This window comes from Penicillium solitum, assembly GCF_028829755.1.
Source record: "Penicillium solitum strain IBT 25940 chromosome Unknown utg000008l_segment0_segment0, whole genome shotgun sequence".
Lineage (NCBI taxonomy): Eukaryota > Fungi > Ascomycota > Eurotiomycetes > Eurotiales > Aspergillaceae > Penicillium > Penicillium solitum.
Window position 1 is genome coordinate 102,885 of NW_027072127.1, and position 23,596 is coordinate 126,480.

General features: G+C 49.8%; 7 protein-coding genes across 7 annotated transcripts; 2 read left to right on the top strand and 5 right to left on the bottom strand.

The window, feature by feature from the left end:
* Positions 1–950: 950 nt before the first annotated feature.
* On the top strand, positions 951–2,678 carry N7455_009288 (uncharacterized protein; the record flags this gene model as incomplete). Its single annotated transcript, XM_040955784.2, has 1 exon — positions 951–2,678. One exon carries the CDS (start codon positions 951–953, stop codon positions 2,676–2,678), a length of 1,728 nt encoding a protein of 575 aa, XP_040813811.2.
* A 1,722-nt stretch (positions 2,679–4,400) lies between these two features.
* N7455_009289 (uncharacterized protein) lies at positions 4,401–5,275 on the bottom strand (the record flags this gene model as incomplete). Its single annotated transcript, XM_065606172.1, has 4 exons — positions 4,401–4,524; positions 4,579–4,629; positions 4,696–5,179; positions 5,227–5,275. The coding sequence occupies 4 exons, from the start codon at positions 5,273–5,275 to the stop codon at positions 4,401–4,403; spliced, it is 708 nt and encodes a 235-aa protein (XP_065460135.1).
* An 804-nt stretch (positions 5,276–6,079) lies between these two features.
* N7455_009290 (uncharacterized protein) lies at positions 6,080–7,666 on the bottom strand (the record flags this gene model as incomplete). The annotated part of the gene is made up of 3 exons (XM_065606173.1): positions 6,080–6,859; positions 7,358–7,391; positions 7,449–7,666. The coding sequence occupies 3 exons, from the start codon at positions 7,664–7,666 to the stop codon at positions 6,080–6,082; spliced, it is 1,032 nt and encodes a 343-aa protein (XP_065460136.1).
* Positions 7,667–10,960: 3,294 nt separating this feature from the next.
* Positions 10,961–13,582, top strand: N7455_009291 (threonine/serine exporter family protein; the record flags this gene model as incomplete). Its single annotated transcript, XM_040955739.2, has 1 exon — positions 10,961–13,582. The coding sequence occupies one exon, from the start codon at positions 10,961–10,963 to the stop codon at positions 13,580–13,582; it is 2,622 nt and encodes an 873-aa protein (XP_040813689.2).
* Positions 13,583–14,756: 1,174 nt separating this feature from the next.
* Positions 14,757–16,861, bottom strand: N7455_009292 (Mis12-Mtw1 family protein; the record flags this gene model as incomplete). The annotated part of the gene is made up of 6 exons (XM_065606174.1): positions 16,472–16,861; positions 15,858–16,400; positions 15,807–15,818; positions 15,566–15,736; positions 15,342–15,510; positions 14,757–15,288 (listed from the first exon to the last, which is right to left on the bottom strand). The coding sequence occupies exons 1-6, from the start codon at positions 16,680–16,682 to the stop codon at positions 14,757–14,759; spliced, it is 1,638 nt and encodes a 545-aa protein (XP_065460137.1). The 5' UTR covers positions 16,683–16,861.
* Positions 16,862–17,500: 639 nt separating this feature from the next.
* On the bottom strand, positions 17,501–21,363 carry N7455_009293 (putative phosphatidylserine decarboxylase Psd2; the record flags this gene model as incomplete). Its single annotated transcript, XM_040955806.2, has 7 exons — positions 21,012–21,363; positions 20,895–20,939; positions 20,623–20,838; positions 20,144–20,564; positions 18,540–20,087; positions 17,731–18,482; positions 17,501–17,674 (listed from the first exon to the last, which is right to left on the bottom strand). The coding sequence occupies exons 1-7, from the start codon at positions 21,153–21,155 to the stop codon at positions 17,501–17,503; spliced, it is 3,300 nt and encodes a 1,099-aa protein (XP_040813629.1). The 5' UTR covers positions 21,156–21,363.
* A 404-nt stretch (positions 21,364–21,767) lies between these two features.
* On the bottom strand, positions 21,768–23,284 carry N7455_009294 (putative MFS glucose transporter; the record flags this gene model as incomplete). The annotated part of the gene is made up of 2 exons (XM_040955922.2): positions 21,768–23,129; positions 23,186–23,284. 2 exons carry the CDS (start codon positions 23,282–23,284, stop codon positions 21,768–21,770), a joined length of 1,461 nt encoding a protein of 486 aa, XP_040813632.1.
* Positions 23,285–23,596: the final 312 nt, after the last annotated feature.

Below are 23,596 nucleotides of genomic sequence, written 5' to 3' on the forward strand. Positions count from 1 at the left end.
CTCTCACATCCAACCCACCCCCCCATCTAATCTTCGATTCTTTCTTTTCCTTTTCCCCTCTGCATTCCTTCTTTCTCTGCAGCTCTTCTCGTTTCCTGGAAAAAAACACTCAAAAAGGCATTTATCCACTTTGCAAATAGTCCCGATTAGTTCCGCCCCCCTGAGGAAAAACGTTGTGTTTTGGCCGAGACCCAAATTCATTGCATTTTTTGATTGCCTCAGTTCATCTCTTCGGATCACTGAACTTGCTTTCACCTCGGTTATTCGCACAGCACTGGCTTGTTTGGTCGCGACCTTCAGTGTTTTAACCCCCAAGTCTTCGATCTTCGATCTTCGGCATCGCGTGAACTACTCTCTTTTTTTTATTCGGCTGGGTTTTGCAGAGCATTTCCCCGAACACCTTATCATTTCTTCGTGGTCTTGCTTCGTGCGAGGCTTCTTCTTCTCAAAAATATCCTCTTAATTGTTTTTTTTTCTTTTTTTTTCCCTTTCGAGGTGTCTGTCAACAAATCACCTCCACCTCGGCTTCCTCGAGACCTCACCCTCGGGTTCGCGACTTTCAAAACCTAGCAAGTCCTTGTACAGCTTGGTTCTTCTATCATCTGCCATCTTTATTGCTAGCCACTCGCTCGCTTTGCATATCTTCACCTGTGATTGGTACGTGTTGTTGCCTTCTGTCCCATCCGTTGGATCTTACTGACCAGTTTTTGGATACAGAACCCCCGACTCTCGCGTCTACGCTTTCTTTTTCGGTCGTTGAATTCCGATCTCGCAGACTTATTCCAACGTATTGCATAGACACCATAATTCCTTAATCGCCGGGAAGTGAGTTCAGCTTTGTGGTTGACCCCAAACGCTCACGCCAAATCCGGACGCCAAAAGATATCACTTGTCTCGCTTGCATTCTATTGCACATACCTACAATCCACCTCTACCAAACGAATACGAGTATGGACGCTGGCGGTCTTGCTCAAATGTCTTACAATTCTTCCTTCAATAATGGCAATTCCCTGGGTGTGCCGGGCTCTGGCTTCGCCTCGCGCGGCAAAGGCTCTCACATCAAGCGCTTGAGCATGCCTCCCCAGGTTGCCACCATTGACGAGTCCCAAACGTCGGCATCTGTCTCCACCCCGCGTACCAGTCGCTCTCATCTTTTGGCTGGACTGCGCACTGCTCCCAAGTCTGCCACAATCCCCTCTGAACATCAGCAGCGGAGTGGAATGGAGGGTGCACGATTCACTGGGTATTCCAACCGAGGGGCCGACCGGGTCCCACAGACTGCGACCGGAACTGGATTCCCACAGCACAATTACACCACGAATCAAAACGCGAACTCGCACCGCAACAACTCGCAGCACAACCGCATGATGTACACTATGCCGGAGCAGGTACTTGCACCTCCGACACTTGAGATGGCCGGTGGCGATATTCCAATCGATGAGAATATGTACGCGGAGTTGATGTCAACCAACCTGTTCCTTGCTGCGCAGCAGCAACGCCTGCAACAGCAGTTGATCAGTGTCACTGCTGCAGCTCAGCAATTCCAAGGCCTCAACCTTGGAATGTCCCTTCCTCGGCAGCAACAGGCTCCCTCGCTCTCCATCCCTGGCATGGGATTTTATCAACAGCAGCTCCAGCAGGGCGTTCAGCCCATTGTGCAGCCGGTTCCTGGCCAACCTGGCATGTTCTGCGTCTACAATCCCCTTACTGGCCAACAAAGCTACATCATGGATAACAACTCCCAGGAAGAACGCCAGCAACAGTTCTATCAAGATACTCAGTCCCATGTTGGCCAGCAAGTTCCCCAGTTCCGTGCAGAGATCTCTCCTCCTGCGGACTCCGCGCAATCTCCCATGCAATTCCCACAGCCAATTTCCCCCCCGGTGGGCAGTCCCTCTCCGCCCCATGAATCGTCTGTGAATGCTCTCCGCCGAGGCCACCGCAAAAACCTTTCGTTCAACCCAACTATCAAGACAAACATTGATACTATCAAGGCCAATGTGGGACCCGGCCCTAGGTCTGCAGCCCTGCCGCCGACACCGGCCACTGGAACATTTGGACCCGGTCAAAGTCGTGCTGGTGAGCATCCGATGCGTCAGCCCCGTGGCCCCCCTTCGCTTGAGGATCTCGTTGCCAAGCCCACCTCCAAGCACGAAGGTAGCAAGAACTTTGCGACCCGCCAGCGACGTCGTGCTGTTCACAATCTTGTTCGCGCGGGGATCGAGCGTCGTGGCGACACACGCAGTCTTGGATACCATAGCAGTGGAGGCACTAACACCCCTGCGAGTGAGAAAGAGTTTACCTTCTCGGATGGCGATGATGCCACCGTGCGCAGCGGCGGAAGCCTCTCCAGCAAGCCTAGTCTAGGCAGCCTGCGGGCAGTTGCTAATGGTGCCATTGGGTCCGAGAGAAGGGAGAAATCTGGCCGGGACCGCAAGTCCCCGGATAGTCCCTTCCACAGCGCCACCCCGACTAGCGAGGACGGTGACTACTTTTACTCAAAGTTTGTTGATCCTCGCGGCGACTATGCTCACTCGCCTAGTACCAGTGGCACGTCGTCACCATCAGTGGCGGATGTTGTTGCTGGCCAGGGGCCGGCAGTCCAGGCACCAGAACGGCGCAAGACGCCGATGCTGGTGTTGTCCAGCGCCGAAAAACGCAAGACACCCTTCATGTAATGCCAAACACCACGTGACAGTGACGTATGACCTTTTCTTTATGTTTTTCTTTTTTTGCCAAATGGGTTGGCCTTTTATCTTTCCTGGTCTATCGAGTCCTGATCAAAGGGGTCTCGACAGCGGCTGACCCTCTACCATTCCTTTTATCATCACCACTCTATTGCTGGCAATTCATGCCAAGGTTTATGCTTTTGTGACGAAAGACCTTGATTGGTCTGAAATGACTTTATTCTTATTTTTTTCCTTTTTGCTTATCTTCATCTTTATCCACTACGTTCTCTATCATTTTGCCACCTAGCTTCATTACAGCCGAGGCTGGGCAGACCGGCTCTATTTTCTCGGAAAAGGCAGGATGGGCTTGAGACTGGAAGAGAGGCACTTGCGATGGCAAGTTGTCTTCTCTTCTCTTCTCCACTTGGCTTTTGGTGTACATCTGGTTATGTACAGACTGCTCTCCCTGATGCATTCTTTGAGCTCAGATCACCTTGGTGAATACATATCTTAGCAAATATCTGATCTTGTTTGAATTATCTATCTAGTTTTGGCTATGTTGATCATATTCCATGAACGTATCTAGTATCTAAGTAGTTATTTTGGTCGAAAAATTCCAACGACTTATTCGGATTATGCAGTTATGCTTCTTAGGTCCTGCGATAATCCTGATGTTGTCCTACTATCGCCCACGTGGAACGCCGGGTTACTCGGTCTATTGAAGAGTCCTAGGTAGGTATCACTCGAATGTTGTATATAGAAAATGCGTCTTCTGTGGTTGATACCTCTCGGTTTGGTGTTTAAACCTGTGACTAGAAAGTAATGAAGGGATAGAAAATGGATCAAAAGGCCATCAGAGGTCACCATGACTGGTCGGGAGTTTTATATTAAGATGGGAGACGAGGTAGCGTGAATCTCACTACACCATATTCGAAGGTCTGTGGTCTTCGTAGACCATGCACCTCATGCTTAGCCTGATGCTTACAGAGTTACAGAACCGGGTTGTATGCTGATTATTATGGAGGGTGGCTCCCAGCCCGGACTAGCTACATAACTTTACACTTTTTGTCCAAAAGCAAAATTAGAAGGTTATAGAACTCACTTGCTCTCACATCCCAATGGTTGGTATTGGAAAGGAAAGTGAATTTTGTCTGCTGTGTACTTAGCTGTGTACCTTTTATACGGGCACGCCATACAAAATGTACCTAATTTCCAAATTTATCGCTGACTGACAATTATTGTTGACTGGGGCACACCAACACCAGGGATGGTGGGCGCTTGGTATGGTTACAATCCAACATGGCTCCGCACCCGTTTACTTGTGGGCTCCGATAACTAGTTCGGAGACTCTCTTGCGTCAGACTAATGCAGCATCACAGGAAACTTTCCATGGCATATGATAGTCAAACGTGTAATCCTACTATACTAGAGCAAACACCTGATGCCTCAGACAGGCACAAATAGATAAAATCTTCCAATGTTCAGATGTTGACATATTAAAAATATCCTCATAATAGACAGTCTATGGATGACAGAGATAGGCACTGTGAGGTAGAGTAACATGTGCTATCAATCCTGCAGCCTATCAATGGTGCCACTGGGCGTTTCAGATAGGAGGCTATCCTCTACCACGGGATCTCTGTCCCATCAATCACGTTGAAAAACTTCCCTGAGGTCGTCTCCCGAGTCGCAGTATCAATCTGCACGAGTTAGTCTACATCCTTCATTCTTCTAGACAGGGAAGGGCACAAGTACCAGGCCTAGAATGGCATCGACACTCTGGCGCTGGGAGTTGGGGGCATGGGCAAGGCCCATTGCGCGGGCACTCTTGTTACCGCTCTCCGTTTGCACAAGGCTGTCAGATAGTCAGCTACTGTCTCCTATCCGGATAGTGTCTCTGGTAGCTTACCCGGGGTGCACGGCAAAGGCGATGAAGTCCTTGTTGGCGCTGTGGATGGCACTACACGCCCGGAGTTAGCCGATTATTTTCCCAGCCAGGGTAGGCTAAAGCTAGCAGACATCTTACGTAGTGATCCAGTTCAATCCCGCCTTGGCGATTCCGTACGCCGGAGCGATGTGAGCCCTATAAATCTCAAGCCGGCCAATCGAACCGGCGGCACTAGTGATCGACACCCACTTAGGGGCCTGGGACTTCTCGAGCAAAGGCTTGACGGCCTGGTACAGGGCCAGGGGCCCGAGCGCATTCACGGTAAACACGTCGGTCACGATCTCGGGGCTCACTACGTCCAAGGGGATGATGCCCTTCTCGCCGGCTCCGCCGGCATTAGCCACCACTATATCGATGTGGTCGATGTCCGTGAGGTCCTTGACGGCCGCCGCCGGGTCGCCCGAGTTGCTGCTTTCAATCTTTACTAGCTGGAGATGCGAGCCATCGGCCTTAGGCAAGGCCTCTAGCTCCTTGACGTAGTCTGCGGCTGTGTTGCGGACACTGGAAATAACGGTGTGCTTAGGCCGGAGCAGGAAGGTTTCCACCAACGTCCGTCCGATTCCTGTTTTCGGTCAGCTCGGTCCCAATAAGGCTCGAGGCAGGACTTGCCTCGACTTGCGCCGGTAATGAAAACCACAGTGTTCTCGGAAATAGTCATGGTGGAAATGTGGATGATAGAAGAATTCGAGGGTCGTATCTAGCGTTGCAATTGGATGGAGTGAGAACGAGGAGTTCACTTCATGATTGCAGTCGTCTCTAAATAGCCAGCTATGGGAGATGTTGAGGGGTAGTTCTATAGACGATTGATAATAATTATGTGCTATTCCCTGGATGCTTTGAAATCGGGGCTTCATAATGACAATTGACAGTAAGCATGGGAGGCACCCCTGTCTAGCGCTACCAGTGACTAGCGGATGAGCATGTAGTCCGTGGAGCGGCCTAGTGCAAATCTCGGGCCGTCTAATCTCATGGCATTGGCAGTACTCCGGTTTGGTCTGTTTAATTGGAAATGTCGTGCTAGTCTTTTGTACATGGTCATGGTTTGAATGATGCAATGATACTAGGCAATGATCTCAGTACAGCATATAGTAAATTCCTATCTCATCATTTCTGTTCGAAGAAACAATTGAACCCTTATTCCAGACCATGTTGTAGTGTGAACAAGTCGAATTAAAGGCCCCGAATGAAGTCACCCTCCAGGGCCACTTCTGCCTAGTCTCGTCGCCCAGAGAGAGCTCAGCAGTGATCCGTCTAGTTTTGTCATAGAAGAATCCTCCTCTTTCGAAGGTTTCTTGAACCTCTCCCGCCTCATCTACTATCGGATAGACACACAGTCTATGCAGCAGCGCCGGGCTGTAAAAACAGACGTTCTCGCTTCATCACCAGACCGAGCAGTAGAGTCAGGGCACCAGCAATAATAACGAGGATGTATGTCTCACCCATCGCCTCCACAATAGCCGATTCAACCTTGACTTTCTCCGCGGCGGGCAAAGATGACGAGTGTCGATGTACCCGAAATCACAGCCTCGACTTCCTGAATGGATATGTTGGGCAGAAGGTGAATGATACTTCTTTGTGACTCATTTAAGAACACGCTGTTGGCGATAGCCAGTGCGATAGTAGTGCCAACGACCTGGGCACAGGTGATGAAGCCCGAAGCACTAGCCACCATATCAAGGGCGACAGAAGCTTGAGCAACCGAGAACGAAGCTTGGAGATACATTCCAGTGCCAAGGCCGGTGAGGATACTGTATGCGTAGATATAGGCAGCACTTGTGTCAGCACCAACGGTATAGAAAAGGGCGCCACCCGTGAGCACGAGAGCGCCGCCAATTGTGTACCACGGCTTATATAGACCATATGCAGACATCACGCCGCCATTGACACAGATCATGACAATGCAAGGAATGATGAAAGGCAGTAGACGAACACCGGCGTCAAGCGCAGCATCGCCTCGGGTGAACTGGAAGAAGAGTGGAACGAAGTAGACGGGGACGAAACAAGCTGTACCAACTGCGGATGTGCAGGCAAAGAGGATGAGCATCGTCCGGGACCTGAAGAACTCCACTCGCACAATCCGTCGGGCAACGGAGGTACCAATAGTGAAGACCTGCTGGAGCCCAAGCAAAATGAACAGCACGCCTGAGCAGACGAACAAGCCGATGATGCTCCACAGCAATCCACTTCCATCCTTGAATGTCACGCGGAAGAAGCTCGAACTCGCTGGCCGGAGTTTCACCGACTGTGATATCGACGTTCTTTTTGGGTTTTTTCGATGTCACTCGAGGATATATCACTGTGGTTCTCCATTGGTGGTGATTGCGATGAAACCCAAGGGCCGATTGGAAGAGAATTGTTGGGATGAAAGCTTGATGACTTTTTTTCGAGCGAGGACTTTAAACAACATAAAAAATTGCACACGGCATTTACTTTTCCTTGCCAATCGTCGGCGTAACGCGTCGGCCAAGACGGTGTGCCAACCATCCGAGCCAGCGCTTGTCGGGTCTACTCATCTTTTCTCCGGGCACTAACGGTGTAATATATACGAGATCAGCCGGCGAAGGAACCCGACGAAGACGTAGATAGGGGACAGGATGATCTCGCGGGTAGATCTGGGGGAGATATTTAAGCCGCCTTCGGAACCCGAAGCAATATAGGGGGCCATAATGCCCGAGTCGGACGAAGGCGTCTGTGGACAACTTCCCGTGCGCTGTGCACTTAGTATCCAATGAATACGAACAGCTGATCTCAGAAGCTCTAGAGGCTGCACGTATCTGTGTCAATAAGTGTGTCAACTTGATTTCTTCAATTCATTTTTATAAAGTAATTACACTCCGTTCTTCTCTAACATCGACAACGATGTATGCTCATAAGTGCCCGACGTGGTTTCACGGATCAAGTCACTAGCCGCTATATTCTTAAGAATACGACCTAGAAGAGCCTCATCTGTGCCAACTGCGACAGCGAGCTGCTTCGTCGTCTTAGGTGCGCTGCCATCTTGTGCCAATATATCGAAAAGGTTGAAGTTGACGGAAATCCGGAGTGACATGTAGAGTATAGGCTTGAATTGCAGTTCAGCGAGACTGCAGCTCAAGGGCTTAGACAACTTACCTAAATGACCATCAGGCGGTATATTGACTCTATAGGGGTCTCTAGCTCTGAGTATAAGCTCTGAGTATAAGCTCTGCGCAAGGTCAGATAGCTGGCGTCACTTATCGGCGACGTTCACGTCCAGAACCTGACTTTTGCTCACGAGTTCCTGGAGCTGATACTGGGCTCGCGACGAAAAAGTCACTGAGGGTTCCTATTTTGTTTGATATTTGTATATAGACGAATTGATATATGAATAAGACGGCTTGAGATCTTTAGGGGAGCTCATCCTTGTTTTACGGAATGGTTGTTGGTATTTAACATCCCTCGCTTTCTTCTTCTCGACTAGTCTATTAGCGCTCATCGATACTTTTGGCGAGGGGGTTCTACTGTAGGTAAGCCCCGTATTCTCTTCCAGTGGCTGTAGATGCCGGGGTAAGGTAAGGCGCTCAATGTAACCTCCCGAACATCTATGCCCCATATAATTTAATAGAGGGCTTAGCTTGGGAATGTAAATGAGACCTTCGTTTTCTTGACATGCGGAAGGTCTAATGTTACAATAGGTAATTGTAGGAAGACAAAAATATTTACTCCTAGGCCACGTAAGAATCCTGGAATTAAACCAGCTCGATCTGTGTCTACCCGAGGACAGAGCAGCCGGACCTCCGTGGCACATGCGTCTCACATACCTTGGTAGACATAGTATTTATGTCAGCTGCAGTCCAAGCTTAAGTATTGGTCCCTGCGTCCTTGCAGGTTACACCATTATCTTCGGTACGGCTGGTCGGGGAAGAGGGCTGTGTGACTGAGAGGGATGGTGAGGGTGGCACGGGTGGTTGTGCAGTCGCATTGTTGCATGAAATTATGAGATAGAGGTAAAGCAAGACATATTTAGTCAAGCCTCGCCAGGTTTGATAGCGTAAGATGTCGGTTTATAGTCCAGGAAGAGAAACAAATGGGCGATCATACCGAGTATAATTTACCTTTGGATAACGGGCACCTCGGAAGAGATCATCCTGGTCCCATCTGATATCCCCTCAACCCTCAGAAGTTTTAAGAGTCACCTTGTACGGTATCCAATTGGAAGTACTGTTCAATTGCCACACCCAAAAAAAAAAAACAAGCTGGGCCCTAGTTGTCTCCCCCTGACTGATAACCATGACTAGCACGGATCCAGAACTAGTCAGCAGCCACATCTGTGAGCTTAAATCGCCCAAGCTCCCCTGAGGTAGGTTTTTAGGCAGCATATTTTGGGTAATGATCATTGCCTAGATAAGCATCTCACGTCTTTAGGTGGCACAATGACGTGTGAGGAGCTCATGGTTGGGATATTGGTTGATCATGAAAGGGGGGGGATGTTTCAAGCCCACTCAGGAGTGCATGTGTGCTTGTTGAACTCTCCCATGAGTAGTAAGTAGAAGCGATTCGGGCACTGGGAAAAGAAAAGAGAGCAAACAATTTGCTCGGATATTAGTGTAAGCTTTTCATCTGTGTACCCTGTATATTGCCGGAACAGATCAGAAACCTTCAACACCCCCTCTGAGGATGAACACGGAGTCGGGTCTCGGAAGTCTTCCAGGTGTCGACGCACGGTATGAATACTCATCAGCTTCTCGGTGGAGATCAGAGAACCCGATCGGAAAAGGGAGATGGACATCAATATCAATAGGATTCTTCCCGATGGTGTGATAGGTATCTTCAAACCCCGAGTACTGATATTGAATTATAGTATGCAGGTGGGTAATAGGACAGATTGGAATCTCTACGTAGTTCCTGACTGGTCAATATCAATTAGGAACTAGTGGAAAACAGGTATCTCGCAGGTATCTTGCATGACGGAAATGTTTCGCCTGTCGGGTGATTTCTCATGATGTCAAAGACACAAGGGATGGCTTGGACTAGTTCGTAATCACATTTTCATACGTCAAGACGAAAATAGAACGAGAAGGGGGTAGAGATAAGACCACCTGGGCAGATATATATTATTAGTCAACATAAGAAAGGTAAATCCAACGCTAAAAAAAAAGAGTTGCTCCACTGATCTTCATCAAATCTCTGATCACTGAAGATCACTCTTCACTGTTCTGATATCCATGTACCCACCCACACACACACACCCCTTTAACCTGACGCGGCCATCAGATTCTTTTTTGACTCTGCGGATTTGTGGGACCTCATGGGTTTGTGAAACCCCTAGTCTTTTTTGACAATGAGCTCGGTCCCCCCTGTCTCTCTCCCCTTTGGGGGATCTTCTCCTCGGCCAACGGTCGAGATTCGGTGAGGTTCGACGATATACGATCCAGAACTTCGGCTGTGATGACAATCCATTCCCTTTCAGGCTAGAGAACCGGGTCTCGTTCAACTAATGTGCCAATCTCCCGCAATACCCGCCAAAGGGGAATGTACCGTATCTATTCACCATTCTGGCTGTCAGTTCCCATACCTCGGCCCATCCGCTCTACTCTGGTCCATGAACCTTGCCAGCTGATTGCTCCATCGTGGCAAAATGGCAAAACTTGTGAGAGAACCTGGCATGGGAATGGCGCCTCTACGGCTACACGGGGAAATCATCGCCCAAAAGAAATCCCCCTCCAATGCAGTCTTATTGGGCCTCTGACTCTTCTTGATATGGTCCGTGTGCTGCCCAGCAAACCGGAAAGGACCTTTTTTTTCCTCTTTTTTTATTTTTGTCCTGTCTTTAACCGAGAAGATCCTAAATAGAGGGAACTCCTGCATCCCAGACTTCGTGTCCACTGTCTCTTTTATATTGATTTGCCTTGCCTGATTTCTTTTCTCCCTACCCCTTCCTCCGAGGTTGCATATGTTCTTATTTTCCGATACAATATCCTATGTCTAATTATGTACACATGACATAGTTGTCATTCCTGGTGGGACTTCCTCCGATCTCAACCCCCCTTTTCCCGAGAAGCTCTAGACCTGGCGTGCAGGTTCGTGTCAGTTCTTTTTTTGTGTTGGAGATAACTTTCTCCTTTTTTAAATTTTATGTTTCTACTTTGAATGAGGTGAGCTCACTCTCCGTTTGGTTGTTAAAGCACTAAATCCCGGAAATAAGAGCTCTCCCATGTTATCTCACATAGCTGACTGTTGCTGGGTTACAGTTGACCACCTGGGCACATGAACCGCACTAGCTGTGCTTTTTTTTATCTAAGAGCTCGGTCACTCAAGGGGTCTGTGAGCTCTACTGAGTAACCAAGAAAGTAGATGTCAATTTGAGAGAAAGGATTACACCAGAATGGCGGGAGGTTATTTTGACCTTCCGATCTCCCGCAGCGCCTCTGATGAAGGATCGTCAAGTCTATCAAGGTCGCGTTCCTTTACATCATCACTTCCCAGTGATAGCTTGCAAGGCCAGCCAGTGTCTCAGGTGCGGAGCTTCAGTGACGCTAGCGCACAGGACAAGTATCGGAATGCAGGCATTCTGAAAAGCGCAAATCGCATCAAGCTTACGGCCAGCGAATCCGAGTCAAGAGAACAGCCCGCCGGGTCCATGGTCGAATTCCGACTGGATCAAAGGGGCACCGAGCTGCCGCAAAGACCATTACCCACTGCCAACATTCCGGGTTTCCAGGAAAAAGCACCCTCAAGCTCGCAACTGGCACCACAGGTGGAAGATGATCACACTAGCGCGTCAGGAGATGTTGCTGGTTTGACGATCAGCACGATCAGCACCAGGACTAACCCCCCAGGAACGTCAGGAGAATATGAACTTGGTCAGGGTACGCATGACAAGGGGCGTGCCACCTGTTTCGCACATGAAAGGGCCCACAGGCTCGCATCCCTTCTCAATTGCCCCCAGAATTCTCCGAAGCAAAGCCCCCGGTGCAGCCTAGTGTCTTCGATTGGCTCCAACCCCGCTGAAGTGGCGTACCAGACTGAAGATGGAGATAAATTTCCTGTGATAAGCCTCCCCGAGAAACAACAACTTTTCGACAACTTAATAGATGAACATGAAGCGGACATCTTAGACGGGCGATCAACACCGCGCACCTCCGAAGCCCATTATCTAGTGCATCAAATGTCACCTCGAGACCTCAACTTTCTGACTCGCCTTCGCCCTCGGTCTCCCGGTTTGCACTCCAGTGACCAAGACTCCGCCAGCGAGGACAGAAACTCATATGAGTCTGCTGAACGGACGACAAATTACCGCGGAGGCATTCTTTCATCGCTGCTCAAGCTTTACGACCAGCCTCCTTATAACCACAACCAAGGCCGCGGACGTTATGGGCGCTCTCGACAAGGGAGCTCTTCCGAGTTCAGTGGACGCGAAGTGTCCCCGGACTCTGTCTGCAAACCGCAAAGGAAGTGGTACGATAAATCTACCGCTCGTTCCAGCATTTCCATGGCCGGCTCGTCCCGCCGCTCTGGTTCTCCTTTTGCCATGCTCACGCGGTCCCGCAGCAGTGGTGCTGCCATCCCGAGCCTAGGCCGTCCACGTCCCAAGCCTCAGCTCGAGGATGAAATTCATATCACTGTTCATATTGCAGAGCTTCTGTCTCGACAACGGTACTTGATCCGGCTTTGTCGCGCTCTGATGAAGTATGGAGCTCCAACTCATCGGTTGGAGGAATATATGCGCATGACAGCTCGTGTCATCCAAATCGATGGCCAGTTTTTGTATATACCCGGCTGCATGATCATCTCCTTTGACGATGCCTCCACACATACAACAGAGGTCAAGGTCGTCCGGTCCAGTCAAGGCATCGATCTGGGTAAGCTGGCCGATGTGCATGAGATATATAAGGAGGTCATTCACGATGTCATTGGTGTTGAAGAGGCAATACAGCGGCTCGATGGGGTTATGAAGAAGCAGAGCAAATTCCACATTCTGTTCCTCATCTTCGCCCATGGCTGTGCTAGCGCATCAGTTGGGCCCTTTGCCTTCAATGCCCGACCGGTTGATATGCCCGTGGCGTTTCTACTAGGGTGTCTCCTCGGAGTGTTACAATTGATCCTGTCAACCAAATCGAGCTTGTATTCGAATGTGTTTGAGATCTCTGCCGCAGTCCTGACGTCTTTCCTTGCTCGTGCCTTTGGAAGCATCAAGTTCCATGGAGAACCTCTGTTCTGCTTTTCTGCCCTCGCACAGTCGGCCATCGCCCTCATCCTACCAGGCTACACTGTACTATGTGCTAGTCTAGAGCTCCAGTCACGCAGTATAGTTGCGGGCTCTGTTCGCATGGTCTATGCTATCATATACTCGCTGTTCCTCGGGTTTGGAATTACTATTGGCACTGCCGTTTACGGGCTCCTCGACTCTCAAGCTTCAACAGCGTATACATGTCCCGCCAGCCCCATCCACAACGAATACCTGCAGCGGTTTCCGTTTGTGATCCTATTCACTGTGTGTCTGGCGATCGTCAACCGCGCCAAGTGGAAACAAATGCCGATTATGATAGTAATATCTCTGGCCGGCTACGTGACCAACTACTTCAGCGCCAAGCGCTTCTATTCAAACACCCAGGTGTCCAATGCCCTGGGCGCGTTTGTCATTGGTGTAATGGGCAATTTCTACAGCCGGCTTCGGCACGGCCTTGCCGCTGCAGCAATGTTGCCGGCGATCTTTGTCCTCGTTCCTTCCGGTCTTGCCGCCAGTGGGTCTCTGATATCTGGTATTACTTCTGCGGAGGAAATGACACGGTCTCCATATGCGGTTGTAAACAATGGAACTCAAGGATTCGTCGACGCCGCAAAGAAGCAATCCGCAGACGAGGCTAGAAACCAAAGCTACAGCGTCGTTTTCGATATCGGATACGGCATGATCCAAGTTGCTATTGGCACGACAGTTGGTCTCTTCCTGGCCGCTTTGGTGGTTTATCCACTAGGCAAGAAGCGAAGTGGACTGTTCAGCTTCTAGGTCATGGAGTTCCCCGTCACTTCACCCTCCATTCTCTATTGCATTTATCTCTCTTTTTGTTGCGTGCATTGCTTTGTTGTCATGCTCGACTACCGAGTCTCTTGGACATTTCGCATCCATGAACCCGAATTCGAGGATCAGGAGTTCATTTGCTGTATTCTAATTGTTTTCTGACTTATGAACCTGGCAAATGCAAAGACACTGGCCTCTTTGCTGCGTCATCTCGATCTTTTTACCCCTTTCCCTCGCCGATCTAGTCAGTCTATATTGACTCACTATCCCGTGACCCTCTCCGTCCGGACATATATAGAAACTACGATTCTCACGAGTCACGACTAAAATCACCGAGGTCCTTCTTTTGCGTGCCTGTTCTTTTATTCTCTTGGTCGTTCATCCCGGGTATCACATTTGAATATGGAGATGGGAAGAAGCTGTATTGTGTGAGCTTTGTTGTGTGTATCTCAGCGAAATTTTGAAAGCATCAATTGACGGAGCAGCAATGTGACTTTTTTGTTATTTTGTTATATACATCAGCCTTAGATCCTTGTAAATATGGTATGTTATTGCACAATAATGACGTTGCCTTCTATACCGTCGATCCTATTTGATCCTATGCAACCCTATACAACCGTCTCCCCTGGTCCTACTCAATCATATACAAATTCTTTTTGTTAGGCCCTTAATAGAAATCAGGCGGAAATCGTGTAATCCACGTGTTCTTCTGGACATTGTTTTGAAGAAATCTTAGTATAGTGGACAAGTAAACCCATATCTCACTACCACCAGATAAACTAGGGCATCTTGCCATATGGATAACAGAAAGCAGAAGATCAATGGTTGGATGGCATGCATTAGGTACCTTACTACCTATGTACTCCATCTTGAATCTCTGCACCCCATGGAGCACCGGATATCTCGGAATTGCAGACCCTAAACCCCAAACTCCGAGCTTGTCAAACGGTTGAAACGCCACCGTAAATGCACCTTTCCCTATCCCATGATATCGGACTGGGTTTTCATCAAAATCATCGCTATCAATCAATTCATTCATGGTGGATTCCCGCAGGAAACAGAAAAGGGAAGAAAGGAACACGAATGCCAATCGCCAGAAAACAAATTATTGAGAATATACGTAGGGGAAAACTCCTAGGAAAAGGCGAATGGATAGTATTTTCTATCGTCTCTCCACCCGACTAAGTGCTCCCAGAATGAGACCTAGATCTTCCTTAATTCTCGGTGGTGGTGGGTGTTCGTCGTCATCGCCTTCCATTGCGAGACGACGTTGCGTGTTCTGCGCATCGCGCTCTTCTAGTCGCTGTGAACAGATGCGTAATATTCGGGATGAAACGGTATCTGCAGAGGCACGGTATAGTTCGATGTCATGCACACCCTCTGCGAAGGCATCGAGCGTTGGTGCCAGCCCAGAAGTGATGCGCGATAATTGAGCAGAGACGGCAGATGGAGTGATAGGTGGTCGGGTTGAAGATGGGGTAGAGAATTTGCCTTCTGGTTGATTTGAGGGATTGAGAGATTCCAGTATGGCTTGTTGTGAGGGGTCGAGAAGGGAGGGGTTGATTTCTTCGTGTTGTGATTTCCGTGAAGGTTGTTTATCTTTTTGTTGGTTGTCGGGTTGTGGTTTAGCCTTGACGGTTGGGATCGCTGGCTGTCGAAGAAGCGCATTGAGAGATTGCCTTTCTTTGTGTAATCTGGGGATTCGTTAGTCCTGTACACGTGTGACAGCTCTCAGTGATATACTCACTTCTGTATATGCTCCTCCAATTCCTTGATCTTGTCTGTATTTTGTACGTTTCGCGGGTTCGGCTTCTTAACAACCACGGCTGGAGGGTTCAAATCTTCGCGGCTGAGCCAGTTCGAAAGCTCCGAGTTGCTCGAGAAATCCTGAAGAAGCTCCTCTTGAATCACACGCGCTGGAAAAGGTCAGATCAACACTCCCTCTCACACAAGTCAACGGGTGTCACATACCTGCTAAGCGCGCACTTTGATCGTCCGAGTTTGAGCCTCCTGAGGGCTTTTCTCCTATTGCACGAGTCGCACACCAAATCAATAGTTGGCGCATCCTTCGCGGCTCCGGGATTCCGTCATCGGCAATGTGCTTGTAGAAATCCGCTGTACTAACTTCTCGATGGGGTAACGCTGTGGGGGAAAAAGATAAAAAAAATCAGCATTCAGCCATTTATAGCCCATCTCAGACCGACAAACCTACCATTTGATGTCCCTGAGTCAATTAGAAAACTAGCCCTTCGTCCTCGCATACTTAAGCTGCTTCGCCGTCGCCCTTTATCGCTTTTATCACCCTTTCCGCCTCTGAACTCTTTATTGCGCTGGATCACCGGGGTATCGGCTACCGGCAGTGCAACCTTTGTACCCTCTGGTGGTTGTGCTGGAGAATTATATCCATTTGACTCAGCCACTTGCACTTGCTGTTTGGCTTTTGGTGGTCGTCCTGCTTTCTTCGGTTTCTTTGTCTCGGGCTGGTGCTCTGGGCTGTCGCGGGCTCGTGATGAACGGATTGTGTTTGTCGGTTGAGATTCAGGTTCTGTGTGTGTAGTCTTTGCAGCCCCTCTCGTGGGCCTCCTGCTTGGAAGCTCCACGCTTTTCCCCTTTGCTGGCACCGCGCTCGGAGTGATCTCGTCGTCCCTTTGCTTTTTCCGTGGCCGTCCTCTTTTCGGTGTTGACTTGGGAGGCGCATTTTCCACGTCTGAACGGGGGTTTTCTGGAACTGCCTCTATTGACGGCCTGGGCTTCTTTGATGGCAGTAGAGAGAACTGAAACCCCTCCGCATCCTCCTCGTATGCCACTAAAGAGACAATTTAGAATATGTGTTTCAATCCTCACTCGAGGAACTTCCACTCCCAGCAAATTACTCACCAGCTGGCCGCTTCCCTAGCTTGTTTGTGCTCTCCTCAAGTTCTTGTTTACCTGCGCTGAGTCGCGTAGTCCTCCGTTCCTTGACCTTTCCAGTCCCACTAGACACGGTCGCAGAGCGCGATTGTGTCTTCGGAGCGGCCATTGAAATCGTCCCCAGCGGTTCGCGACGCTTTGTCTTGGTCGTTGTGGTCGCCAGGACCGCGACTGTCATGTCAGGAGGGGTTCACGCGGGGTTATTGTGGTCGGGAATAAACGCAGGGGTGGCGAAACAAGCACCCCCGTTCCGGTGTCGACTGGTCACTTCGGGGTCTCCTGTTCTCCAGCCAAACACCCCTGTTTGAAGAGGTTTCCTCGAGAAACAACAAGCGTGACTCCCGTGTGGTTGTGAATGCCGGATTCGAGTTAACCCCCCCTAAACAGCTGATCGAGCTCGACGCGGTATTGTCGAATCAGACGGGTTGTTGATCAATGGGTATTTGGTGTGCGAATAGGGTGGTGGCACAGTTGAGTTGAGGTCGGGCCAGTCGGCTCGCGGAATGTTAGGCGCGGGTCGCGTCCTAATTCAGAACTGCAGCTGAGGAGCAGCAGATTAGGCGACTTATTCAATTCAATCGCGAAAAAGACACGCAAGGGAGCGGCAGGTTGGGGTGTGAGTGGTGGGTTAGATTCTCGCACGCGGTTGTTTTGGTCGGGCGCGTGGGGACCGCCCTAGTCTGTTTTGGGACTAACGGTTATACTGGTTATACTTCAACGTTCTTCTACTTGGACTGCTTCACTGCTTTCATTCTTATGATAAAAAATACTGAAGCGCTGTTAATGTATGACTGGCTCTAAAATGCAATTCTCTCCCTCATCTCTTCTACCCCCAATCCTCGCAATGCGCAGATGCTGCTAGATAAACGCTATGATGTTTTCACCAGAATACAAATAACACCCCGACACCGATGTTGAAAAACAATATGTTCAGTGAGAAAAAATAAGCGGTGGGAGTTGAGCCCTGTCCACTCCAGAGGAAAAAAGAATGACCGATCATTGGATCGACTTGAGCAAAGTGGAGGTCTTGCTGGGTGGTGCCAGGCTGCCCTCGATGCGACGCTTGGCTTCTTGCATCTCCTCGGCAGTGATATTCTCCGAGTTCTTGGGCATGTCAGGTTCATACTGAGGAATTTCCGGGCTGTGTCCGACAGACATGCCAACTCGGATCTAATAAGAAGGAAGTGTTAGTATGTAATTGATTCAAGGACGAGAAACTCTCTTACCAAAGTTTCCAAAGCACCCTTGGAGTTGTCCGCCAGGTCCCTGTCGAAATTGACCCTGCCATCTTCAAAGAGCACTAAAAGGGTGCTACCACCGAATTTGAAGTAGCCCAGTTCTTCACCGCGAGAAACCTTCTCGCCAGCTTTCCGGGTGATGACGGTGCTGCCAACCATCATGGCACCAACGCAGACAACCATAACTCGGCCATGCTCAACAGAGTCAATGGGGACGAGAATGCGGACATTTTCACCGTAGACATCCAAGGCGGATCGGATCGCCATGGGATTCACCGTATAGTACTCCCCCTCAATGGTCTTGGGTTCACCCATGATTCCATCTACGGGAATGTGGAAGCGGTGGTAATCTTGAGGTGCCAGGCGGAACACTCCGACACCACCGTTTCGGTAGCGAGCAGCATCCTCTGGGTAAGCATTTCCCAACAACCTTGCAATTGAGAACTCACGGCCCTTGACCCAGATGCTGGTTGCATCGCTCAAGCGGTCAAAGACCACAGATCGACAGTCGGCGGGAGACACAACAATCTTAGGCTCATCGGGAGCGGAACACGGACGGGCCTCAGGCTTGAGGGCACGGTAGAAGAATTCATTGAAATTGCGGAACTTCTCTAGGGGCATCAAGACTTCGGACATATCCAGCTGGTGGAAATTGATAAAGTCCTTGATCTGAGATGCCGAGGCTGGGTCGTCATATTTGCGACCCTGCTTGACACTCAAAGAGCGCAACACACGGCGGACTGGTAAAAATTGTTAGCAAATAGATCTTTTCGTTAGACAGAGGAACCTTGGCATACTTCGCTTCTTTTCCATATCACGACTTTTAATACCCTTATACAGCAGCCGGATGCCGAGTCGCACATAGACACTCATGCGTTCCTCGTTGATCTGACCCGTGATGCGATCTTGTACAAGGATATTGGCCGAGTTCGCTCCGAGTTTGTATCCGCCGTATGAAATCTTTGTGATGACTTTGGAGTACCACTTGCGCTGTGCCTGGCTGGAAGTCACAAAGCCACCCATCACTAAGTTGTCAACCTGGCGCCAGTCCTGACTTGCGCACGTGGCAATGTGCGTGATGATATCTGCATCAGAGCGTTTCGCAAGACGTGGCTGGTGGCAAAGTGGGCACTCGCGAATCTCGACGACATGCTCCTCGCCCCTCTCGTCTGCGAGATCATCGGGCTGGAGGTACTCATCGGCAGAGCTGGATTGCTCTTCACTGGACAGTGTTGGAATAGATGTTTTCTGCGGATCGTTATTGGAAGCGGCAGCAGTGTTGGTTTCCAAAATGTTCTCGTCGCTGCTAGATGGCTCACTATCCTGACTTCCAGCATTTGACAGAGGAAGCGAAGTCGCTCTGGGAGGGGCCATTGAATTTCTCTTCTGCAGGGTTTGAAGTGTGTCTTCGAGACAAACCACTGCCTGGTCGAATGTCAGATCATCGGTTTCATTGGCCTCATTCTCTGCGCTGTAGCGTTCGAAGAAGCTGTCAATTGTCGACTCCTTTAGCGTTGAACCGAGAGTGTCAAGCATTGTCGTCATCTCCACCTTGTCAATGCGACCGCTATCGTCAGCGTCATATTGCCTAAGCATCAACCTCCAGAATTGCTGTCGGAGAGCGCTATACGGCAGGTACTTTGCCTTGACATGCAGCTCCGGCGAGTGTTTGTCTTCCCACCGTTCTCTATTCTTGAGTATGAGGGGAATAGTATAAGATCTGAAGCCGTCCTCGTCGGGTGGAGGGGCTGACTCGCCATCATACATGTTCAGTGTGGAGGGCTGCATTGAGCTAGCACTATCCATCTCTGAAATTCCTTCTTCTGGGAGGGAAGAAGGCGCAAGGAGAGTCGGCGCTGGCGCTTCGAGCATTGATTGGCTTGAGACTGAAGTGGCGGAGTGGCGCGTCTTTAATATAGGCCGAGCCAGTTTGGAGAGACTTGATGAAGAATGGGAGGGCCTGACTCCAGATCGCGATGGGCTGACTCCAGATCGTGAGGGACTAACTCCGGATCGTGTACCGAACTTGGCAGCTGTAGTGGGATCAGCTTCCTCCACCTCGTCTACAAACTGATATAACCCCGTCTCGGGGTCTGCTTCTGGGCCAGACCGAACGAGATTTTGCAGAGGGAAACCCGCAGAGGCAACAAAATCATTCCCGGAGAACTTGTCTCGATCTATCACAGTGAAGCTGATGGTATAAGACTGTTCATGCCGCATCACCTGGAACACCATTTTCTCATGATACACCGGGTTCAGGTTATGGCGGATGACCGGAGTTCTTAAGGTTTTCCTTCCGAGAGAGGTCACGACAAAGGGATCCATATCGAACGATGTCCGCGTTACTAGCACATCAATTAGCATCTAGCGTTTTGCCATGCAGAAGGATAATAATCCATACCATTTCGTTCAGGAGGCAGATCGGTCACCTTGACAATTTCCATGAAGACAATACCCTGCACTCCAGTCCCCGAGCCTGAGAATTGGTAGGCACGAGCTGCCAGGGACTTGCGTCTCAAGCGAGCCAGCCGAAGTCGCCGACGGCGTTTTTCCCCCACTTCTGGGCCACCTGCCAGGTCATCGGCCTCATCAGAGGTCTCATCGTCCTGTTCCAATTCATCGAAGTCGGCGGGAGGGATCTGAGGCTGATCATCCTCATCACCCGAGTATACCAATTTCTTGAACTTGCCGAATATGTCCGCCGGCGTAGCAATGGGGTTCGCAGAATCGGCGAGGGAGAACTGCAACAGGATCTCACCCGACACAGTGCTGTCCTTCCTTTTTGACGTCTTCCGCTTGGAATTCAAAGTGTACCATTTAGGCTAAGCATCAAGTCAGCACAAGCCACCAATTATCCGAGCAACGTGTCCCTTCACCCACCGGTTGGTTCACCTGGCCATCAGCGAAGATGTCCTCCAATGCAATATCAAACTCGCCCAGGTAATCCTTGCCGAACCGATCATGATCCCAGCATATAGCTTCCAACAGCGGTACACCCACCACGGGCATCTCGAACGAGACGTTCCATTCTGGGTTCAGGGTCTTGAATATGGTCGGTGTCGACTGCCTCGCATCTCCTAATGTAACGACCAAATACTGTACAACATGTAAGCGGTCTCGGTTCGAATTGTCTTTGTTGGAAGGGTGCTTACTGGGTCGCTCGTGCCACCTCGATCTTTGGCTGCGAGGTTGCGTCCCTAATGAAACCATTGAAATCAGCCAGGGAGCCCAGGAGATAAATAAAGGTCACACAATTCTTCAATACTTACCCGGATCACTGAAACTTTGAGTAGCAGGTGTTTGGTTTCCGATGATCGCAGAGGACTGGTGCTTCTGCTCTGTCCGGGAGTCGACGACGCGCTCCTCGCGCTGAGGTGCGAGCTCAACCGTTGGGGTAATGCCAACCGGACCATTGCGGATGTGTACAAAATAAAAATAAAGAAGAGAAGAGAAAAGAAAGAAGGCCAAAAAAGTGTTGGGCGGGTGGCTTGGCCCCCCTGGTCAACACAATTGTTGACGTCCGAAGAGACCCCAGACGTTGATCGACGATCCGCTGGTTGTGCTCCGGGTCGATCACAGGCCAAGAAACGGATTTACCCACTGCAATTTCCAAAGTCCCTTCAAAAACAGGGATTGGTTCAAATAGTTGTAGGTTAAAAAGATCATAAGATCTCAATGGAAATGTAGAGAAACTTTGAGGTTAAAAGTGGAAGAAACACTGCGAATTGGGGGCAACTGGGGGGTCGATATCAAGAAAAACCCCACACCGCAAGTTATTACAGGGTGAAAGAGGAAAAATGGATGCCTATTGTGTATGTACTCCGGACTTAGCAATGCTCTGAATATACATGCATCTCCTTTGATTTAAATTTAAAAAATAACTCATGTATGCAATAATGTACTCCGTAAGGCCCTGCACGAATGTATGCAGTACCCCGCATCATACTATTCTACTATGTATATCGTAGCCCTGCTCTGGAAATTATCTTGCTATATGAATGTTGTAGAAAAGGATAGATCTAAACTCAGTCTTGTCGTCGGTCTGTTCGTCCCCAAACCTCGTCAGCATTAGCTTTGCCCTTGGTTTCCGGCACAAATTGATAGATGAAGATCCCAAGCAACCCGGCCATAGCCGCAAACACCCAATATACCTGTCCACGACCACCAAGAACATCATCAAGCACTGGGAAGAATTGTGCCACCACAAAAGTTGCGATCCAGTTGGCGCCCAGCGCCCAGCTTTGTGCCGCCCCGACAGCCTCGGGCCCCACAAGCTCAGAGGCCAGGATGAAGGGGACCGGGCCCAGTCCGACCGCAAAACACGCCACAAAAAGTAAGGCAGCAATCGCCGTCAAGATCTTAGCACTGATGTAGATACTTATCGCGAGAAGTATAGAGCTGCAGCCCATGCCGCAGATGCTCAGCATCAGGCACAATTTTCGACCAATGCGATCGGGCAGTGGAGAGCACGCGAGCGTGATCACGAGATTAACCGCAGATATCATTACTGTGAGTAGCGCAGCAGTCGTGGGTAAGATGCTTTGTAGTAAGGACACGCTGTACATAACAATACTATTCATCCCGGTGAGTTGCTGGGCGACCATCACGCCAACCACTGCAATAATAGCTGGGCGGTAGTAGGGGTCTTTAACAACCTGCATAAACGTGACCGCAGGCTTCTGAGACGGCCTGTCGCCAGATGGAGAGAGCAATGATTCTTCCTCGCCAGATACAGGGACATCTGCGGTCCTCCAGCTCGCAATCTCCGCTTCAATATCGGCATCCCGACCACGGATCCGCTGCAAGACCCGGCGTGCCTGGCTGATCTTTTCGTGTTCCGCGAGCCATGAAGGACTTTCTGGTACCAAGAAAAGCCCCAAAAGTTCCAAAGCACCGACGATACCAGCCACAGCCAGTATGAGTCTCCAGAGGCTTGCCTCGCTCCAGAAGTATCCCAGAGATTGGGTTAACAGAATACCGACATTGGTCATAATCTGGGTGAAAGCACCAAAGAGGCCTCGAGCACTGGGAGGAGCGATTTCCGAAATGTAGATAGGACCAACCACAATTGCGGCACCAGAGCCAATTCCAGAGAGGAATCTACCAAGACTCAAGATAGGAATCGCCGGTGCAAGTGTCTCTGCCACAGGGCCCAGAATAAAGAACACTGTGGTCGCTCGTAATGCAAGCAGACGTCCATATTTGGTCGCGATAGGTCCTGCCAGCAGGGCTCCGAGTAAGCCACCGAGCGTGTAGATCGAAGAGACGAGGCCGAATTGCGATGGGGTCATAGGGAAGCATTGCGGTAGACCATGAAAAGGGATGCCCGAAGAATGAATCCCTTGACGTTCACAGGTTATCACGGCTTTGGGGGCATTGAGCTCTGCCTGGGTAATCCACGTATCAGTAATGTTCAGCGAACATAGAGGGGGTGATATCGTACCAGGTGGAAACCAAATTGAAGCGGGCCAAGCGTGACAACAAACACGAGATATATTAGGTATGGTGTAACCCTCGACTGGGTTGATGCACCCAAAACCATTGTGAGACAACTTCTAGGTCAATCGACGACCTTAGGACAGATTCAAGGTACGTTAAGAGGAGGTCCGGAGCTTAAGATGACGTTTTCCGATAGAGATAAGATGATCTGAGGTTAAATTGGTCAGACGAGAAATGTCTGCCTAGGTAGCCAAATTTCACATTGAATTTAGTTTGTAGGGTCTCCTTCATTCAGAAATGACTTGAACCAGTTGAATAGTTGAAAGCTACAAGAAGTTGAAGCTACAACCTTCCAAGCCGTGGATCCAACATGTGATCTGACTAAGCGTTGACTCGGTTGAACTTATCGCATTGT